Below are 18,347 nucleotides of genomic sequence, written 5' to 3'. Positions count from 1 at the left end.
ATTCCACTGGAGTTGAGTACCAACATGACTATCCTAACGGCACGAAATTTAAAATCATTCAAGAAACAATTATCAGAAAAACAGGCGTATCATTTTAGTCATCTGTGTCATTTTAGGCTAGGCTAGACTCCCCTGCGTACTTTTCTTTGTTTACATCCTTCAAAAGAGGATATTTGACTCTATATGACAAACTCAAAAAGAAGGCAGATGGAGACGATTCTATTCACGACAAATTATATGGTTTTCACAATTTTATCAATGACTGTAATTAATTTCGTACGACAATTAAGGAATCTAATGTTGATTTGTGATGAACATAGCTTTCTGCTATTTGTTGCAGGTATATACACAGCATGTAATCAATATTATAAAATAGTGATAATTATTCCATCTACATAATTAGCAAGTGTTGGTATTTTGGTTGCTTAGTGATTACTGCATCACCAAAACGCTTTGTACAGAATGCCGACAGAAACTACGTAACCAACAACTGCTGTTAGTACTTTTAAGTAACTAAAGGTGGCAGACCGAGCTACATCAGCTGGAACTGAAAGTTCGTTGCAGACGTGATGTTTGTCACATTAAGAAGAAGTTGAAGTGCGCAAAGATTTTTTATGTCTATTGACAGTGCAATAGCAGCAAAAACAAACTACTTTTAGAACTAACCAGTTACGTTATATATTATCTTCCGTTTCAACCTTATATGATGGTCATAAACATGTGTTGTGTATGCAATAAGATTAAATATGATTCAGCATTTTTTATAAACACATGCATTGCGTATAACAAGTAGTCTCAGAAATACTATGCCAGTCATCGGTTTTATCTCGTGTAGGTAACAAAGTGGTGCTTCTTCAAAGAAAGTTAACCATATGTTTTTTGGTGGTTAAGTGTACTGTGGTACAAATTAAAACACTTTCAACAGGTATATCACACATCTTATTAATTACAGTTTCCTTGAATTGTTCGGTGTTGCTGTACTCCGTTATGTGGAAAGCTGTTCTGAGTCTTGAAATTTCAAGTGACAAAGGTGACCTGTGAAACGTCTGTAATATTTAACCAACTGACACGGCTGATAGCCAAAGAAGACTCTTATTGTTAGTCGCCGTGACAGCTTTAAATCATGCATAGATAGCCATTATTCAGAGACTAGTTTAGCTAAACATTGACGAAGAACTACGAAATAAATTGTGTTATGATAGTCGAAATTACAGTACCAAACACGTATTTGACAATATTTTATTGTAATTACAATACATTAAATCGTTCAGCTACTCTTGTGTTACTATAAAATGAAAAAAAGTAAAATAACAAGTAAATCGCACTAATTAAAATGTTTAAACTTTTACCATTGTTATTGTGATCCGTTTATTTCGCATCCCTAAAAAATAGTTATTTTTTTTATTTGTCTTAAGTTTGTCAAGCATGACAGAGCCTAGGTGTCCCAGTGCTTCTAAATTGGGCCTTTCTTGAGGGTGAATGTAATTTTAAACTGTAACACCATCCTTCCTGCTTTGATGTCTGAGTTCTAGGAAGAAATTATGAAGCTGCTGTCACTTAAATGCCATTAATAACGAGTCCATCAGGAATTATATACATTTGGACAATTTTACAAATTATATCTGTGCATTATTTCCACGAATGTAGATTTCTAAAGATTAAGATATGCACTTAATGAAGTTGTACATGAATGTCCCTCATGACATTGGGAAAGCTCTGTACTTGTTTCTTTTGTAGAAATCAACTAATTTTTTTTGGACGCACAGTAAAAATGGCATCAGATAGGATGAAGATTATTTTTCACCATATTCATGGCAGGAACGCCATATTTGCTCCTGTATCCTTCAAGAAAATAGTGAGTGAAATTTGTACACAAACAGTCTATCAAAACCATACAATGTGAGCAATTCACATAAACAGCAGTAACAGGATTTGTCCATTTTGTGTTCATTTCCTGCAAGACTGCATACAAAGTTGCCCCTAGAGAGGTGTCGGGCTCAGAACAAACCAGTCTATGTAGGCCCCTCTAAGATTTGTACAAGCAAAGATGTCAAGTCTAATATCACTGGTGCCAAGCTGTATATTTATTAGTATACTCTTATCTTCATTCTTAGATTACAATGAAAGTAACATGCCAATGTTATATTTTCATTTCTTGGGCATTTTACACTGTGCATGAAATATTTCATACATCATAATGTTAATGTGTGGGACCTGGAGTAGCCATTCAGCTTGCCCCCTGCCATAAAGACAGCTCTGACTGCATAAAAATTTAGATCCATGCTACTGACAAACCATAGTATTTCACAATGCTAAACTGTTTGGCATAAAACTGGAACATGAAACTTGGCACAGACCTATTCCATTTGAGAAAATAATTAGCAGGATTAAAGAGAGTTACTTTATGGTGGCTTAAAAGAACAACTATCATGCCACAATGAGTGGCCATGTTTTATTTATTAGAACATTGAACAAAACACACTGCATTTCTTAATAATCATTTCTTTAACTTCGAACTAGAGACTTATTGAAACTGGAGCACTAGCAGAACACTTGCCTACAGAACATTTTAGGTACACCACAAACAACCCACTCCTCAGCTCTAGCCAGAGGAAGTTCTATGAAGAAAATGGTTACATTGTGATACCACGTCTAGTTGAGGAAAAACTAATAGAAGAATTATGGTAATGAATTCCTATATCCTTACTTTAATCATGATAACATAAACCTGAAACACTTCTCAGTTGCACATGTTCATTGCCCTTACAGGCATGATTCCAGTAAAAACAAGCCTGGAGAATATACTTCATACTGGAATACACAAAAATTTGTCATGCATTCTTAGCCACGCACATTTAGAAGTATTATATCACCCCCCACCCCAATACATTTTCCAACCCAGTATATTCTAACCCTAACTAATTAGCTCCAATTGTTTGTCTCACTTGCCTCACTTAATCTAACCATATGTAACCTAACCTCAAAAAACCTATCTAACCTTTGCTAACCCAATCCAAACTAACTTAACCCAACACCACATAGTGAAACCTAAACTAATTTAATGTTCATTACATTTTTTCATTGCATTCATCCCCTCACTATGTGCTGTGTTCCACCATTCTGAGCCAATTCAAGAAGTAGAATTTTCTCAATTTATGGTACTGCTACAGCTGCCTGTTCATAGTATCTATAGTCTTTGAGGCTTGAAAACTGATGATCTTGAAGGCAATCCTTCAGTGTTAGAAACAGAGATCTCATGATGCCAGTCTGGAATAAGTTCCATGGGTGAGTAGCTTTACTAAAGTATTTTGCAGGAAAGCTGCATATTTTTAAGCTTCTCAGTCACTTATGCTGGGAAAACTGTTGTGCACCATTTTCTAGACAGACTAAACATGCTTTGACTATCAAAGTACCCACATGAACACTTGTTTTGGAGTAAGAAGCCACCATAATTTCCTTCTAGCATTTCTTGATCCTGAAACATTTGTGTGGGGGACTGTCATCAGCAAAGATCATATTGATGTGTCTTGTTGTCCATAAGTGTCAGAAAGTGGGTGAGAGACACAATTCTCAAATTGTTAAAGCATTTCACTTGTTTGTTTTTGAGTCTTCTCTACCAGGTTGCTGGCTTTCTATCTACACAGTTCATTCCTTACAAGGGGCTGACTGTGAAAGATGACAGAAACAAGTAGCTAAATAATATCTGATTTCACCTGAGTGTCCTTATACATTTATCTGTGAAAGATCCTTGATCATGGTTCCCACATACACAATGTTTTCCAAATTAAATTTTGTGGTCAGTTGTCCTCTCCTGTCTTCATCATTGACAAGTTCTCTTGAATTCTGAAAAGTACAAGATAAATTTAATATCCTAAGAAGCATACCTACCTCAAATTAGTAGCGTTTTAAATAAACTGTCATGGAATACCAGTAGACCTCATTTATAACCTTGTGGCCTGTTAGTTGATAAGGGTCAATATGGGCCTATCCTATTGTCATCTGACTAACTTATGGACCATGGAATGTAATAGATCAGTGGTATTCAACCTGGGGTATGCGAACCCCCGGGGGTATGCGAACCCCCGGGGGTACGCGAAGACATCTTAGGGGTACGTGAAATTTAAAAAAAAATATTATTTTATGATAGACACTGAATAATCAGCAATGTAATTATTTAATTTATTTTAGATGTAGATTATATACTATGTATAACTTGAATTATACACCAACAACTTTGGGGGTACAAAGTTGAAGAGAAATTATATCTGGGGGTACGCGAACAAAAAAAGGTTGAATACCACTGTAATAGATGAAGATGAATGGGCCTAGGTCTGAAAAAAGCTGAGAACCCCTAGTGTAAACAATCATTCTTTTGCAGATTTTATGGTATTAAATTTGTTCTATGCCAGTGGGACTTGAACTACCAGGTGCACAAAAGTGGGAATTCAATTACTTTTACTTACTGTGCCACATTCTCTTGTTACAGTATTACATTAAAAGGAAGTAAATTCTTGTGAGCATGTTTTTCTTCCAGTAAGAGGTTTGTAGATGTCTGTGAAGGTCGTGTACCACGAGGAAACATGACCCTGATGAAGGATATTTCACTGAAAGACACAAATGCAACAGGTGAATATTTATATTACAAGCTGCAAGATATTGTTTGGGAAGAAGTTCTGTCCAAGTATATTCTACACCCAAAGGTATGTTAAAGAATTAACCTTGCATGAGACTGATATTTCCTATGATGTTATGTAACAAGAAGTTAATTTATACAGGTTGCCTACTGCCAGGGTAATGAAGTGTAGAGCATTACAGTCAGATGCTCATTTGTGTTCACTGAGGGAGGTAAGAAGTGCTAATATACATTTTGAGAGGAAAGCTTTTCCAGTATGGAAGACCAAGAAAGTGATGGGATGATAATACTAAGCTGGATCTGGAAGAATTAGTTGTGAGGATGGAAGGTAGTTGGAACTGACTTAGGATTGTATCCAGTGTTGAGCTCTGTCTGAGGACAAGGCATAAAGTTCCACTTGTCTTCACCATTCTTTGCCCTAACCCTTGTAAGGGCCTAACTTTGTAGAAGCTATTATATAAATGAGTGTAAAATTTGGTCTTTCACATTAAAGCAAGAATGAAGATTGAGTGTGTTTGAGAACAGGGTGCTGAGGAAAATATTTGGATCCAGGAAGTATAATGTGACAAAAAAACAGGAGAAAATTGCATGACAAGCTTTATAATTTATACTCTGGGGACAAGGAATATAGCATACATGGGTACCTAAGAATGCATTCAAAATTTGAGTCTGAAAACCTGAAACAGACAGCTTGGAAGACATTTGGGTGGATACCACAACAATGTTAAAATTGGACATTATGAAACAGTAGGAGGGAATGAACTGGATTCATTGGGCTCAGGATAAGAACTAGGGTCAAGTTTCATTAAATGTTGGGCATTTTCTTATTAACTGAGAGACTGTTAGCTCTTCAGGTAATTCTCTGTTCCATGGAGTTGGTTGATGCAGAATTTACAATGCAGCAGACTAATGGGACAAGTAATAAAGAAAAGTGAGATACAGTTTTGTTTTCAATACGTAAAATTGTTCTTTTGGACTTTATTAATCATTTGAATTATAAAATAACAAAAACTACAAAGTTTTGGAAGCTGCATTCTAGCCTCATGCCTGGTGTAGGTCTGAGGCTAACTCAACCAGGGAGCCCAACAGATAGGATTTCTGTCCTACTTCCCCTCTGTTTTACCTAAAGACAGAAGCAGAGACTGGCTTTTGACACATTGTAGTTTGTTTCTATTATAACTTAGATGACTAACAAAGTCCAAAAGAACAATTTTGCACACTATCATCAGAAACGTCCAAACTTTGACTATCTTTTTCATTCCCTCACTTTTTAGTTTGCTGTTAAGGTCTTGTGTGTGTAAGGAAACAATGCACCAATAGCCAATACTGTCTTGTCTGAAACATGTACGAGGTGCGTCCACAAAGTAAGTTTCCCACTCGTCCCACAGCTAGAAAACCTTATATTGCGCGAAGCGACTGTGTGTACGTGATAGAGCAATGACGTAGCATGGCGCATGCACTAACGGCACTTCCCGCGTTCTCACAGTAGCATCGTTGCAGCTGTTGAAGATGGAGGTTCTTATTCCAGCTCCCGCCGACTGTGAAGTGCGGTCAGTGATAACGCTAGGCCGCACACAGCTCGACGGACAGCAAGTCTCCTGCAGGAGTTCAGCTGGGAGGTGTTTAATCATTCACCCTACAGCCCGGACCTCGCTCCCAGTGATTTCCATCTTTTCCTACACCTCAAGAAATTCCTGTCCGGTCAGCGTCAGCGTTTTGAGAATGACAGAGAGGCGGAGATGGTTGTCACACAGTGGTTCCAATCCCAGGCGGCAGACTTCTACGACACAGGTATTCAAAAGTTGGTCCCACGGTATGACAAATGTCTCAATTCCGGTGGCGAATATGTTGAAAAATAGCTGGACACTTGCTGTATCTGTTGCAATAAATGTTTACATGAAATTGTGTTTTGTTTCTGTAAACGGCCCCAGGGAAACTTACTTTGTGGACGAGCCTCGTAATATTAAATGTGATCTTAAACATGAAAAACATGTAGACCAAAAATTATCCATATCTGACATACAGTCATAACATTATTCTTACTCTCCAAGGTATAAATATATTGCAAAGAGGCAATATTCAACATTAGTATGGTGTAATGTCCAACCATTGACAGATTTTTACAGAATCATGATATGACCAATGCTAAATTACTTCTGTTACAGTCAACTACATAATTTTAGTGTTTAAGCAACTGTTAGATTTGTTGATCCACCAGATGTCTTTTGAACAGGTAACTAGAATTGGAAGTTCATGCTCTTATATGTAGTTACAATATTTTGTGTTGCCAGGTTCTGGATTATGTGGAGTGTTTCACAGGTCCCAACATCAAAGCAATGCATTCTATGCTTATCAACAAGCCTCCATATTCTGGAATACACCCACTGCATCAGGTACCAGAAACTACTGCATTTACCCAACTATAAGAGAAGACTGGATATAAGACAGTCCCACTTATCAATGGAAGATTTTAAGGAAATATAATTTTATTACTTCTCCAGATGAAATTTGTACACACAATTCAAGGGTCCAGTACAAAAAGAATGTAATTCTACTTTAACAGACCTTTGGAAGACAACAACTATAATAACCAGATTCTTGTTTAAAATTCTAACATGGCACAATTTCATTTTCACTATAACAGTGTATATGAGCCACCAATACAATGGGTGATATTCTTTATGTATGAAAATGTGTGAAACCAAATTTTGGACAGAACTGGGCCATTTCATTTTTAAACTAGACCCTTCAATTCTTTTCCTGAACTACTCCTTTCTGTTTCCTCGTCTCTTCATGATGACCAACACACTCCATAGCATGCTTTGCTGTGAAACAAAGTCCTTGCATTTTAATGTCTCATTGCATCACAGAACTTTTTTTTTGTGCCAGATGTCTATTGAGTAAAGACACCACTGACTCATTTAAAGAAAAATGTGAATTAATGACTTATCAGCTGTGTTCAACAGCAAAACGGAGGTAAACATTACACTTTACTTGGACATATCTAGTGTCAGACCATTTGTTAGCATAGCAGATTAGTAATCGTGTGAAGACCACATGAAAGTTTAAATCTGCACGTTTCTTTTTTCTCTAACACACATGCTGTATTTACACAAGTACACATTAAAACTGTGCAGATGTAAATTACCCAACTGTACATTTAAAAATTTCTGTGGAACTTGTACCAATAGCAACTGGCAATGGATACTGAAATGTACAGACTGTGACATTCAAAAGAAAATATGTAATTGTCATTTGTCTGTAAAGTATATGCAGTCCAGAAACCTTTTGTTTACAAGCAAAAAAGTTATTGTCAGTATTTTCATTCATATTACCATTGTAATAGGGGTGTAATAGTGGCCACTTGGTCTGAGGCACGGGACTTGTGACGCTTGGTTGCTGGGACCATGGGTTCGAATTCCACTCAAGCCATGGATGTTTGTCCGCGTTGTGCGGTCCTGTGTACAGGTAGAGGCCTTGCGATGGGCCGATACCTCGTCCATGGAGTCCTACGAAATGTCCATAGATCAAGCCAACAAAAAGTTGGGACCCGCAGTGCTCAGGCACTTGAAGAACGGGTCATTCCACCGACTGGTAGAAGTGCACGTTATATCTGTGCAGAGGTGTGTCTAAACAATTGTATTTAGATTAAATTACAATACAGTTTTCGTTGCAGGATCTACACTACTTTCCATTCAGACCTGCTGATCGCATCGTGGCTGCATGGACTGCAATGGAGAGTGTGAATGAAAATAATGGTTGTTTAGTTGTTATTCCTGGAACCCATAAGGGAGAACTTCAGTCACATGACTATCCAAAGTGGAATGTGAGTCACTATAAAACTGTTAGCCTCACATGAAATTGCTTTCCAGAATGTATCATAATATATTAACAAAAATGGAAAGGTGTATTAGTTTGGAGTAAACATTTTCCAAAGGCTTACCTCATTTGCCGTGATGTTTATTTGTTACAGATTCAAATGCATTATTGCAGAGATGACACTGCATATGCATAAATTATTTTTCCATTTATTTAGTTAAATCGTCATCAAATCTTTTTTTTTATATGTCCTGAAGAAGTTGGGTAGGTCTAGCTAGTTATGTTATGAAAATCAATTAGCGATAACATGTTTGTATTCCAGCATACCATTAACAAGGCTTTCCATCGGGTCGAAGGATTTGAAAATCAGCCTTTGGTATCACTTGAAATGGAAAAGGGAGATACTGTATTCTTCCATCCCATTCTTGTACATGGCTCTGGCATCAACAAGACAAAAGTAAAGTATTATAAGCTGCCAACACATAAATTAGAACTTAAATATGTTCATGTTTAAGAAATTTATGTTTGTACATGCCAGCATTCATCTTAATATGCAGTTCTAGGGATGTACTTTGTTTTGTACTCACGCAGATACGTGATTTAAGATACAAACTTATGATACAGATGATGTTTAATCAGCGCTTGCTGTATTATTGTTAACAGGGTTTCCGCAAAGCCATCTCTTGCCATTATGCAGCTTCAGAATGCTACTATATTGATGTGGAAGGGACAACACAGCAGAATATTGCCAAAGAGGTTGAGGATATGGCATCTCGCAGGGGACTTCCTTTTGACTTCCAGGTGTGTCAACTCGCTGGTTGTATAGATATGTTTTGACATATGCACAGACACACGCTTGAGCAAGCTAATGCCATGATGGCCTTACAGACAGGTCACAGCCACTTCCCTACATCTCTCAGTTGTGTCATTTATTGTAATCCAAGCACAACACATCACTTGTAAGACTTCATTTCACCCACTTTATCTTTCAGATCTCACTTCATGTTGTGTCTGGGATTTATTCCTTCTTAGTAACACACAGAAACAAAGTGTACTGTTTGTAATATGTTTACATCTGTCTTATTTAAGATTTGAGGTTTTCACAGCGGTGAATATGAAGATTTCTGTCTTCTGGGTTGTTGCGCTGTGTAGTCTGGTCGATGTTAACCAACGTTTCAGAGGTCATACTGCTTCCATCAGGGTCCTGATGACGGAGGCAGTATGACCTCTGAAACGTTGGTTAACATCGACCAGACTACACAGCGCAACAACCCAGAAAACAGAAATCTTCATCTGTCTTATTTCTTCGTAAATTATTTTTCAGTCCGTATGGAAGTACAGGAGCCGACTGGCAAGAGGAAAGGAACTGTCACTGTAACATTTCCAGGAATCAATGTCATTGGTTAACAGCAGTATAAAGGATCCAGTGTTTTAACTAAGACCATTACCATTGACAATGAGTAAGACAGCATAGCGGTTGTGCAAAAGGGAAACCATCATGGTAATAATGGAAGCATTGATAAGAAGGGTCACTGCATCTGACACCATTCCTGTTGTAGTAATACACATGCCACCTTAATCCATATTAATGATAGCAAACTGTCCAAATTGACTGTGCATTCAACCGTCTGAAAGTCTTACAGTATGATGATAATCTTTGGGGGGGGTTTGGTAACAGTACCATTTTGCTACATACCTAATACTAATTACTACAGGGTCCACAGAAAAAGAGAACTTAGTCTGGATATTCCATTAACCTATGTCAGTGCCATGTTTCCTCTTCCACCACTAGTAGGAACTGACTCCAACTGAATGAACCATGGTTAATCTCTTCAGTTACGGACAGTAATTGCAAACATGATTTCATAAAAAACATGCCAGGAATCACAAACTTTTCAGTGATAAAAGATTTGAGTCATTTCTTGTAAAATTAGAACTTCTGATTACATGAATATGAATATAAAGTACCCACTTTCAACAAGTGCCAGTCATATTTGAATTTTTAATATAGCATGAGAAAACAGTTTTTGTGTCTAATTTCTGAACTGACTGACAGACTTATTGCATATGTTAATGTTACCCTTTAGTTATGCCATTAGTATTTCAGAAAAATACATCTTGTATTCATCTTTTGAATACTCTATTTTAGAAATATATTACTTCTGTATTATATGCATAATATAAATGAGAATAATGTAGCATTTTACTATAGAAACTCTTAAGCAATGTAGAAAAGAAAATTAGTATCTGTGCATAATACATGAAGTTAACTTTAAAATAATCATCAGAAATTTTGTGAAAGAAATTTAGTTAGAGAAGGAAAGCAAAGCCCCACATTCATTAATAAATTTTGTTCCTTATGTCTGCATCAGACCAATTTCTTCGAGTTGCCCATTGTAATAACAACCCTCAAAAGTTTTAACATTAATTGAGAACCTTCCCAGGGATGCACTTTGTCCAAAAAAAGAGACAGGCTGACCTCAGAGGCTGCCTTAACTAGGTTTATGATTATTAAAAAATGACTACATTCATGTCAAATTTAAAGAAAAAGACATGGAAAGTGGTCATCTTATTTGCTAGGTTTTGCCTTTCAATGACACATCTGAATTAAAAATGTAACACACTATGAAAAATAATGGGAACCACATGATTTCTGTATACAGTATGTAACTACCTTCAAAAATGCATTTCAGCTAATTCAGTTTTGTGAAAAGGCGACACTGGTTCTGCAAATGCTTATCAGATAACAAACAGTAGGATGCAAAGAATATGAAAGTAGTAACTTGGTACAGGAACAAAAACAGTGGCCAGGTCTCACACACTACATGGATCCTCAAATCTCAGTCTGGAGGTTGTTTCCCTCATTCTCTGCAGGAAAATTCAGACAGTGCCTTGGAGGCCAGCCTTACAAATTCATTTTTCATATTCATCATGTCATCTGGCATTGTATGTCCAGCATGTACATATAGGTATACACATTTTAATTTTCATCCTGTTTTGTGGTTAGTGCTAAAACATAAATTTTAATTATACTTATGTTTAATTTGTCAATTGTCATTATCCATTATATTTCTATCAAGGTAGGACATCTTACAACAAACCTCCTGTTGTGTTTCAGTCCTTCCCCACTCTTGAAATCCTCTTCTCACTCAGCCCTTGTCCTCCTCCAAAGTGGTCATGTGCTTGACATCTTTGTGATGATGAGCTGTGTTGCTGTCCACATGTATACACCAGTCAACATCTCACAAATTACCACACTAATTTTATAACAAATAATAACTACACACCTTTATGAAGTGTTATCACCATGCCTAAAAACACCTACATAACTTTCTAGAAGTCCTCGAGTATTAACATCACATTTCTCTGAATTTCTTCAAAAGATTCAAACTGAGATAAATTCCAAAATTAAGAAAAACTCACACAGACAAATGAAGGAAATATATTGAATTTTCCATTTTTTTTTGAACAAAAACACCACTGTATCTGTGTCTTCTGAAATTGGTAACATCATTTCTCCCATACAGAAACTGTTAAGATTATACTACCACAAGTAATCACCAGATCCTAATTTGTGAATACTGCATCAGTGAAACTGACTCTGGCTTTACATGCTTGTTATGAAGTATCAAGAATCAATACTGAAAGACCAAGATTCAGTGGCTGTCACATCATTCCACAAATTAGTCACAGGCAGAGATCTAAAGTTTATACTAAAATAAGAATTTTTATGCTTTATAAGGCTTGTGCTTGCCATTAAGGAAACATAAATACCTGTATCAGCCTCAAATCTTCATCTCACCATCATTTTGCTTATTGGTCTTTTGAAGTTTACAAGAACATTTCCAACCATCACTAACAGCCATCTGATGGTGTTATCACATTCGCAGTTGTCCGCTCCTCAGCTCCAACTTTCATGATAGGGCCAGACCAGTAATGGTGAGTGCTCCCAATGGCACATCTCAGCCTGATATGGGCATGCAGTCCCTCCATCACACAAAGGAATGTCCCTTGGAAGGAATCAGCATTTATCTGTTGATAATTTATTAAATTTCATATATGGGAAAATATGTTAAAGATATTTTGCCATTCATGGTATGTAAAGGCCATACCTTAAACATTAAAGGAGATATGCAATTGTGCGCGCACAAAGGTTGATATATAGTATCAAATGAGAATGAAAAATCATCTGAATAATGAGCAGGTAAGGATTTGGTAAGAGATGTTGCACTTCATTTCAAGGTACTATCTCAACATTTGCCTGGAGAGACTAAGAAGAACCACAAAATATCAGGATAACTGGTAGACCAGCCAAAGCCCAAAATAAAAACCTCCTGAACACATGTTAGACTAAATACATGACAGGTTAAGGAATGATAGTTGAGGATATGTTTCTTGAATAAAGATGCCAACACAACACATCTAACTAGTATGAAAGAAATACATGGTACTTTATAATCTCCATATTGCTTCAATGTTATGACTGGTTCAGACAAATAATGGACACTCACTTCACTTTTACAATGTATGTGACATAGTTTACTTAATAAACTATTAGCACAATACTTCGTTCAATTTAATTTACATATAAAAGTACAAAATATAAGATGTACATAATGTGAGATATTTTACAGTACTAGTTTAAACACAAAATGAATACATGAAAATACAATCAATGAATGCAATTATTTTGAAATTTTAGTACATCATGGTGCTAATGACAATTTTAGCAACCAACTGATGAAATGAACACAATGAAGTGTAGCATGACACTTCAATTTGATGATACATTAGACCATACATTTATATGAAAACTTCTTCACCTCCTCATACACATAATATAAAGCATTATAATTATGAAGAAAGATTATATCGAGATTTAATTCATGTGCAAATTTTTTTGACACCCACAATTTGTACAATTAGCAATGTCTGTCTGCCTCTGCATCACAAAGGGTGCCTGAACCATTCAGAAGATATTAGTGAATTTTAGTTTTATTAAATGCACAGACATACAATACTGCTATACTACATCACAAAAAGACAATAGAAAGGCAACCAGGGATTCTAAATGTGCGCACGCACACAAATCATCCATTCATGGATAGCAACAGCCATGGTGTCAAGTATTTTATAACTACACTAGTAATAACTAAACAATATCTGTAACAGGAACTAAAGATCAAATAAGAAATATTTAATAAAACATATAAATACCAAAGAAACACAACAAGCTTATATTCACAGTTGGAGAAGAAAACCTAAATATAATGGAGTGTGAAGATGAACATGTGAAAATCATGCCATTTGTCACAATAAAACTGAGAGGTATGAAAATTCACTTAAATGCTTCAAAAAATTGCAGTGATTTAAAGAAGTTAACCTAATTTTATCATCATGCATGACAAAAATTCAGGCCTACATTTCTGTTCTAAGATTCAAAAACATGTTATATCTAAACCAATTATAAAGAAAATAATTATCTGCACATAATTGTATATGACCTACCTGTATATTAAATAGATAAACAGATAGTGTGTTTACAACCCAGGATCCAGAGACTAAAGATGATAATGAATCTTAAATCTACAAAGTAGATACTCTACTGTTCCTGTGTCTTAATTAAAATTATTATCACTATTAACATCAGCCAAGATCTGAATCTTAATTTACTAGAATGAGTACCATCTACAAAAGTTAAAATTACAAAACAATCTCGTTTATATTACATATTATTCACCCCTCCATTTTCCAAATACCTGGATTAGTAGTAAATCTAATGGTGAAAGTCTCCTTGAACAACTTACCTGCCACAAAGTCACAACTGATGTTCTCACGCTGCTGGACAAAGACAAAACTGGCACTACAAAAGCTCAGTCAATTTCAGTATCACTCTCTAAAGATTAAGTTCCCATGCCACAAGAAAAATGAACAAAACTTCACACAAACTCTAAGGCTTCCAACATACTAAAAAGACAATACCTTCAATAGTACTAAACTGTTTCTATATGGAGTTTCAAAGAAAATAAAATAAAACATTATAGTATGAGTACAGGTGCCACAGAAACATTGCAGGCACGTGCAATGTTAGAATTTTTTTAACATTAGAGGACGCTGAACACTTCAGTATTCCTGTGAGCAACTTGATTAGTGAAGCAGTGCAGAAAGCAACAAAACTACATGTAATTCTGAGCAACTAATGAATAATATACAATAAAAATCTTATTACTCAATAAATGCAATAAAATACTGTTGAATTATCGGTTCAACCATCTCTAACTAAACAATAGTCATACTTAATTGGTTAACCTTATTGTCCATGAATCACATCTTATGTTTCATCCAGGTGACCATGTAATTAATATACAGATAGCCTTTACCCCCACTGTTAATGACCAGCAGGCAGTCCCATGATACGCAGATTTAATCCCCTACGTCTTGTGTCACAAAAATAGGAACTATTGCAGTAAACATAATTTAAATTTGAACTTATAAAAGGCTGGATCATGATTCACCCCACCCCCATAAATATTTATAGACAGAAATGTCAATGCTGAAACAAAGTTTCTGAGGTTAGAAATTAAGAATTGTAGTAAATCATAGACTAGCAACAGCTCTTGATCCTCCAATGAAAAGAAACTTTTGCTTCTTAAAACTAAGGCTTGTTCTAATAGTGAATGTATTTACATGCTGATCATCTGGCTATAATGAACTGTTGCTCGCAGATGCAAATGTAAGATTCTAAATAAAACGTTATTGGTGGTTAACTACTTTTATTAAATAATTCATCCATTTACTTTTCACATTGAACAGGTAATTCCCCAGTATCCTTGAGCAAGAAACTGTTAATAGAAATTAATGTTTTCATAAATGAACTCTTTATAGAAACTTCTATAAACAAGGTCTAAGCCCATTTAAATCAAATGGTTAGCTATCAAAATATATGAATTTAAATGTTGCAGCAAAGGGTTAGAAAATCTATTGTGAATATGATGTATGCATCTGTGTCCCTACCTACCACGCACAGTATAAATTTTGACTGAAGCAATCAAAACTAATGAAAATGGACTTCATTTCTATATCACACTTTTAAAAATAAAAATATAGGTACTTATTATAAATTATGAAATTAAAAACATTACCTAAATTATGAAACAAGCAACATATTTGCAACAACCCTGAAATCTTAAAAATATTCCTAATCATTAAACAGTATTCTATAGGCTAATCTCTTCTGTGTATCAGAAATTGTCTTTGTCATGCACAAATTGTTGACTGGATTTCAGAAAGCTTTAAAATGAGCATTCAGAAAGATATTTTAAGTGACCTAATAGTTACAATCACAGCCTTATCATAAAAACTCTTATTACACATACATGATGGACTCTCATGGGAAGGCAAACATGTCACTATGACTGTATATTTCAGTCTTATTCTAACCTTTCTCAGGATAACCCACTCTATAACATTACATTTTGTTCTTAATTTCTCATTTACACCAACAGTGGACTTTATATTGTCACCTGTAACATAAAAGTATTTGTATTATTCTCCCAGTCACCAGTGACAGCAGGTGTCCTAATATTAACACGTGCAACAATAGCAAAATGGCACATAATTAAACAAAGTTACAAAATCTGAGAATTTTGGGATAACAGAAAATATCTGAATAACTGTTAACACAGAAATTTTGTGATTATAGTGAAACCTCTATCCATCGTTCCCGGAACTATCGTTTTCCCGGATGCATCGTCCGTTTTGTTCGGTCCCGGATACATCCCATATAAAATAATGTTACATTTTCCCGCTTCTATCGTTCCTCGAACTATCGTTTTATCGCATCGATCGTTCAAATATCGTAGTCCCGGCCCACAATTTTCCCGTAATGATCGTTTCTGAGAAATTATAACGAAATTTACGCGATGTTTTTAGAATTCAAAATGCTGGGTTTTCAGATAAATTAATACCGAAAGACGCACAATGTTTTTGGAATACACAGTAGTGGTAACCTGTTATGTCGCCCAACCAGCACAGATTCTGTCAGAAATTTTACGAGTTTAATTAGGGTGCACTCATATTTCGTTCCAGGGATGCCAGATGGCATGTGCAGTGTGAATTTATTCACAAATGCTTTTATTACAAGTACAAAGGAAAGGCGGGCGGCACTTTTCATTCTTCAGGTTCTCGTGTCTTCTACAGGTACCTTTGGTTGAGTTCGGCAGTAACAGTATTTCCATTCTTCCTGTTATTGTCCGCGAAGGGGGTGGGAGAGGTGAGGAAGAGAAGACGACGAATGCGAGCCCGAAGCTGTGCCGAGTTTTGCCGAAGCATTGCCAAAAGTGAAGTCGTTCTTTTATGCGCGTAATATTAGTGAACGTGACGAGGAAAACATTTTGAACGTGGAAAGGGCTCTGTTTGGCCCAAAACGTAAAGTTTCGACAACCAGTTGTACATTAAAGACTTTTTTTGGTAAAAAGAAGTAACTTTGAAAGAGAAACATTGTTCTTTTTAAATTTTTAATGCTTTCCCGCAACTATCGTTTTCCCGTATTCATCGTTTTTAGTTCCCACCCCCGCCGAAAACGATGCATCGAGGTTTCACTGTAATCATATTTTTTAAAATTCATATACAGGGATGAATATGCTGCACAATAAGATTTTCAGGTACCGTAATCTTAAAAATTAATTTAAACTTTCAAATGCTTGACACATAAGTTAAAAGATTCAATGCAGAAACACTTCATTCACTGAAACATGCATTCCAGGTACTCAAAAACCTTTGCTCAAGACATAGTCTTGTGGTGAATATTATATTTACTTAATCAGAACTTTAACAAAAAAAATGCTATAACAACATACTAACTCATGAGGTAGTCATAATGGACCTAAAATGCAATTACTGGTTGCACAAAAGTTTGAGATGATGAACATTTAGCCAACAATGTCATGACCCAAAACCTGATTTTTTTTCAGTATTGTTCCCAGGCCACTTTCTTGTAGTGGCCTGGGAACAATACTGAAGACACACAAGGTAACTTCATAATGTAAGAAATAATAACATTAACAATTCAGCTACAGTTATTGCATCATACGATTAATTTGGAAATACCACAAAAATTAATCACCTTCCAGCAATATAACTGATGCTACAACACAATTTAACCACGTTAAACATTGCACTGTTAACCAATAACACACAACATACAAATTTCTTCCATTTAAAATGTGAATAACCTTCCTAAATTCTATTAATATAATGAACTGACAGCTGCAGACCATCTATCAACCATCAACATTGACCTTCTGGGTAGTAATGCTACATGAACTTGTAGATGTCAACATTTCCAAAGTCCATATTACTATCTGGAAGATGAACGTCAGCATATTTACAGCCATAAGAACCTCAAATCTCATCTATCCACCTCTTAAGTGATGTTACAGATATTTTAAATACACACAAAATGAAATGTAATAATGGATTTACCTTTTTCCCTTAGTCACAAACAAGAAATGCTGAACTCTTTTGTTTGCTGTGGTCACACACACACAATGTATTGTTGCTTACAGATGACAGGATTATTAAAAATTATCAATGGGTTGCTTTATATTTTAATCTTAATACTGTTTAATTCACAGAACTGTCCTCTTGTTCAAAAGTATACTTCAATTCAATTCTAATCTCCATTTATTGACTTTTATTCTTTGCGACTTTGTATGAATCCAGAAGATATCATCCATCCAGATCAGCACAGCACACAGTATGGTGTGCAGTATTCCAATCCTCTAGCTAAAACATATGGTAAGATACAATGTTCAACCCATTAATGAGTATGAATGTACACTAAGATTAAGAAAATTTTATAAGCACTTGACTCAGGCAAGATTAATTCAAAATT

General features: G+C 35.6%; 2 protein-coding genes across 20 annotated transcripts in view; one reads left to right on the top strand and one right to left on the bottom strand.

Annotated features, from left to right (window-relative positions):
- The first annotated feature begins 532 nt into the window (after window positions 1-532).
- Window positions 533-11,503, top strand: LOC110833304 (phytanoyl-CoA dioxygenase, peroxisomal). Of its 4 annotated transcripts, none has more exons than XM_022071211.2 (9): window positions 533-831; window positions 1,738-1,855; window positions 2,521-2,684; window positions 4,535-4,700; window positions 6,925-7,026; window positions 8,310-8,459; window positions 8,775-8,909; window positions 9,116-9,253; window positions 9,777-11,503. In XM_022071211.2, the coding sequence occupies exons 2-9, from the start codon at window positions 1,772-1,774 to the stop codon at window positions 9,828-9,830; spliced, it is 993 nt and encodes a 330-aa protein (XP_021926903.1). In that variant the 5' UTR covers window positions 533-831; window positions 1,738-1,771; the 3' UTR covers window positions 9,831-11,503. The 4 variants fall into 4 exon arrangements, with proteins under 4 accessions (XP_021926903.1, XP_021926899.1, XP_021926905.1 ...); XM_022071207.2 differs by having other exon boundaries at window positions 533-925; XM_022071213.2 differs by having other exon boundaries at window positions 535-831; window positions 1,738-1,837.
- The window catches only part of LOC110833305 (uncharacterized), a 78,800-nt gene continuing 70,561 nt past the window's right edge, over window positions 10,109-18,347 (bottom strand). For 15 of the 16 annotated variants that reach the window (XM_087349254.1, XM_087349245.1, XM_087349252.1 and 12 more), the window contains one exon: window positions 10,109-18,238. In XM_087349254.1, the coding sequence (XP_087205380.1) occupies window positions 18,182-18,238 (57 nt within the window). In that variant the 3' untranslated portion in view covers window positions 10,109-18,181. The remainder of the gene's footprint in view (window positions 18,239-18,347) is intronic. The other variant, XR_002544176.2, reaches the window with a different exon arrangement.

The sequence above is a fragment of the Zootermopsis nevadensis genome, unplaced genomic scaffold (assembly GCF_977971745.1).
Source record: "Zootermopsis nevadensis isolate Lab colony 2312 unplaced genomic scaffold, Znev_1.0 Znev_ptg000015l, whole genome shotgun sequence".
In the NCBI taxonomy this organism is placed as follows: Eukaryota; Metazoa; Arthropoda; class Insecta; order Blattodea; family Termopsidae; genus Zootermopsis; species Zootermopsis nevadensis.
Note: the sequence above shows the minus strand (reverse complement) of the source record. Positions and strands in the feature narration are given on the sequence as shown.

Bases quoted from the DNA above. Each gene is read 5' to 3' on its own strand.
- LOC110833304 (XM_022071211.2), top strand. From the start codon at position 1,772: ATGGCATCAGATAGGATGAAGATTATTTTTCACCATATTCATGGCAGG. The intron at 8,460-8,774 runs GTGAGTCACTAT...TTTGTATTCCAG, and splicing joins ATGACTATCCAAAGTGGAAT to CATACCATTAACAAGGCTTT. The intron at 8,910-9,115 runs GTAAAGTATTAT...TATTGTTAACAG, and splicing joins CTGGCATCAACAAGACAAAA to GGTTTCCGCAAAGCCATCTC.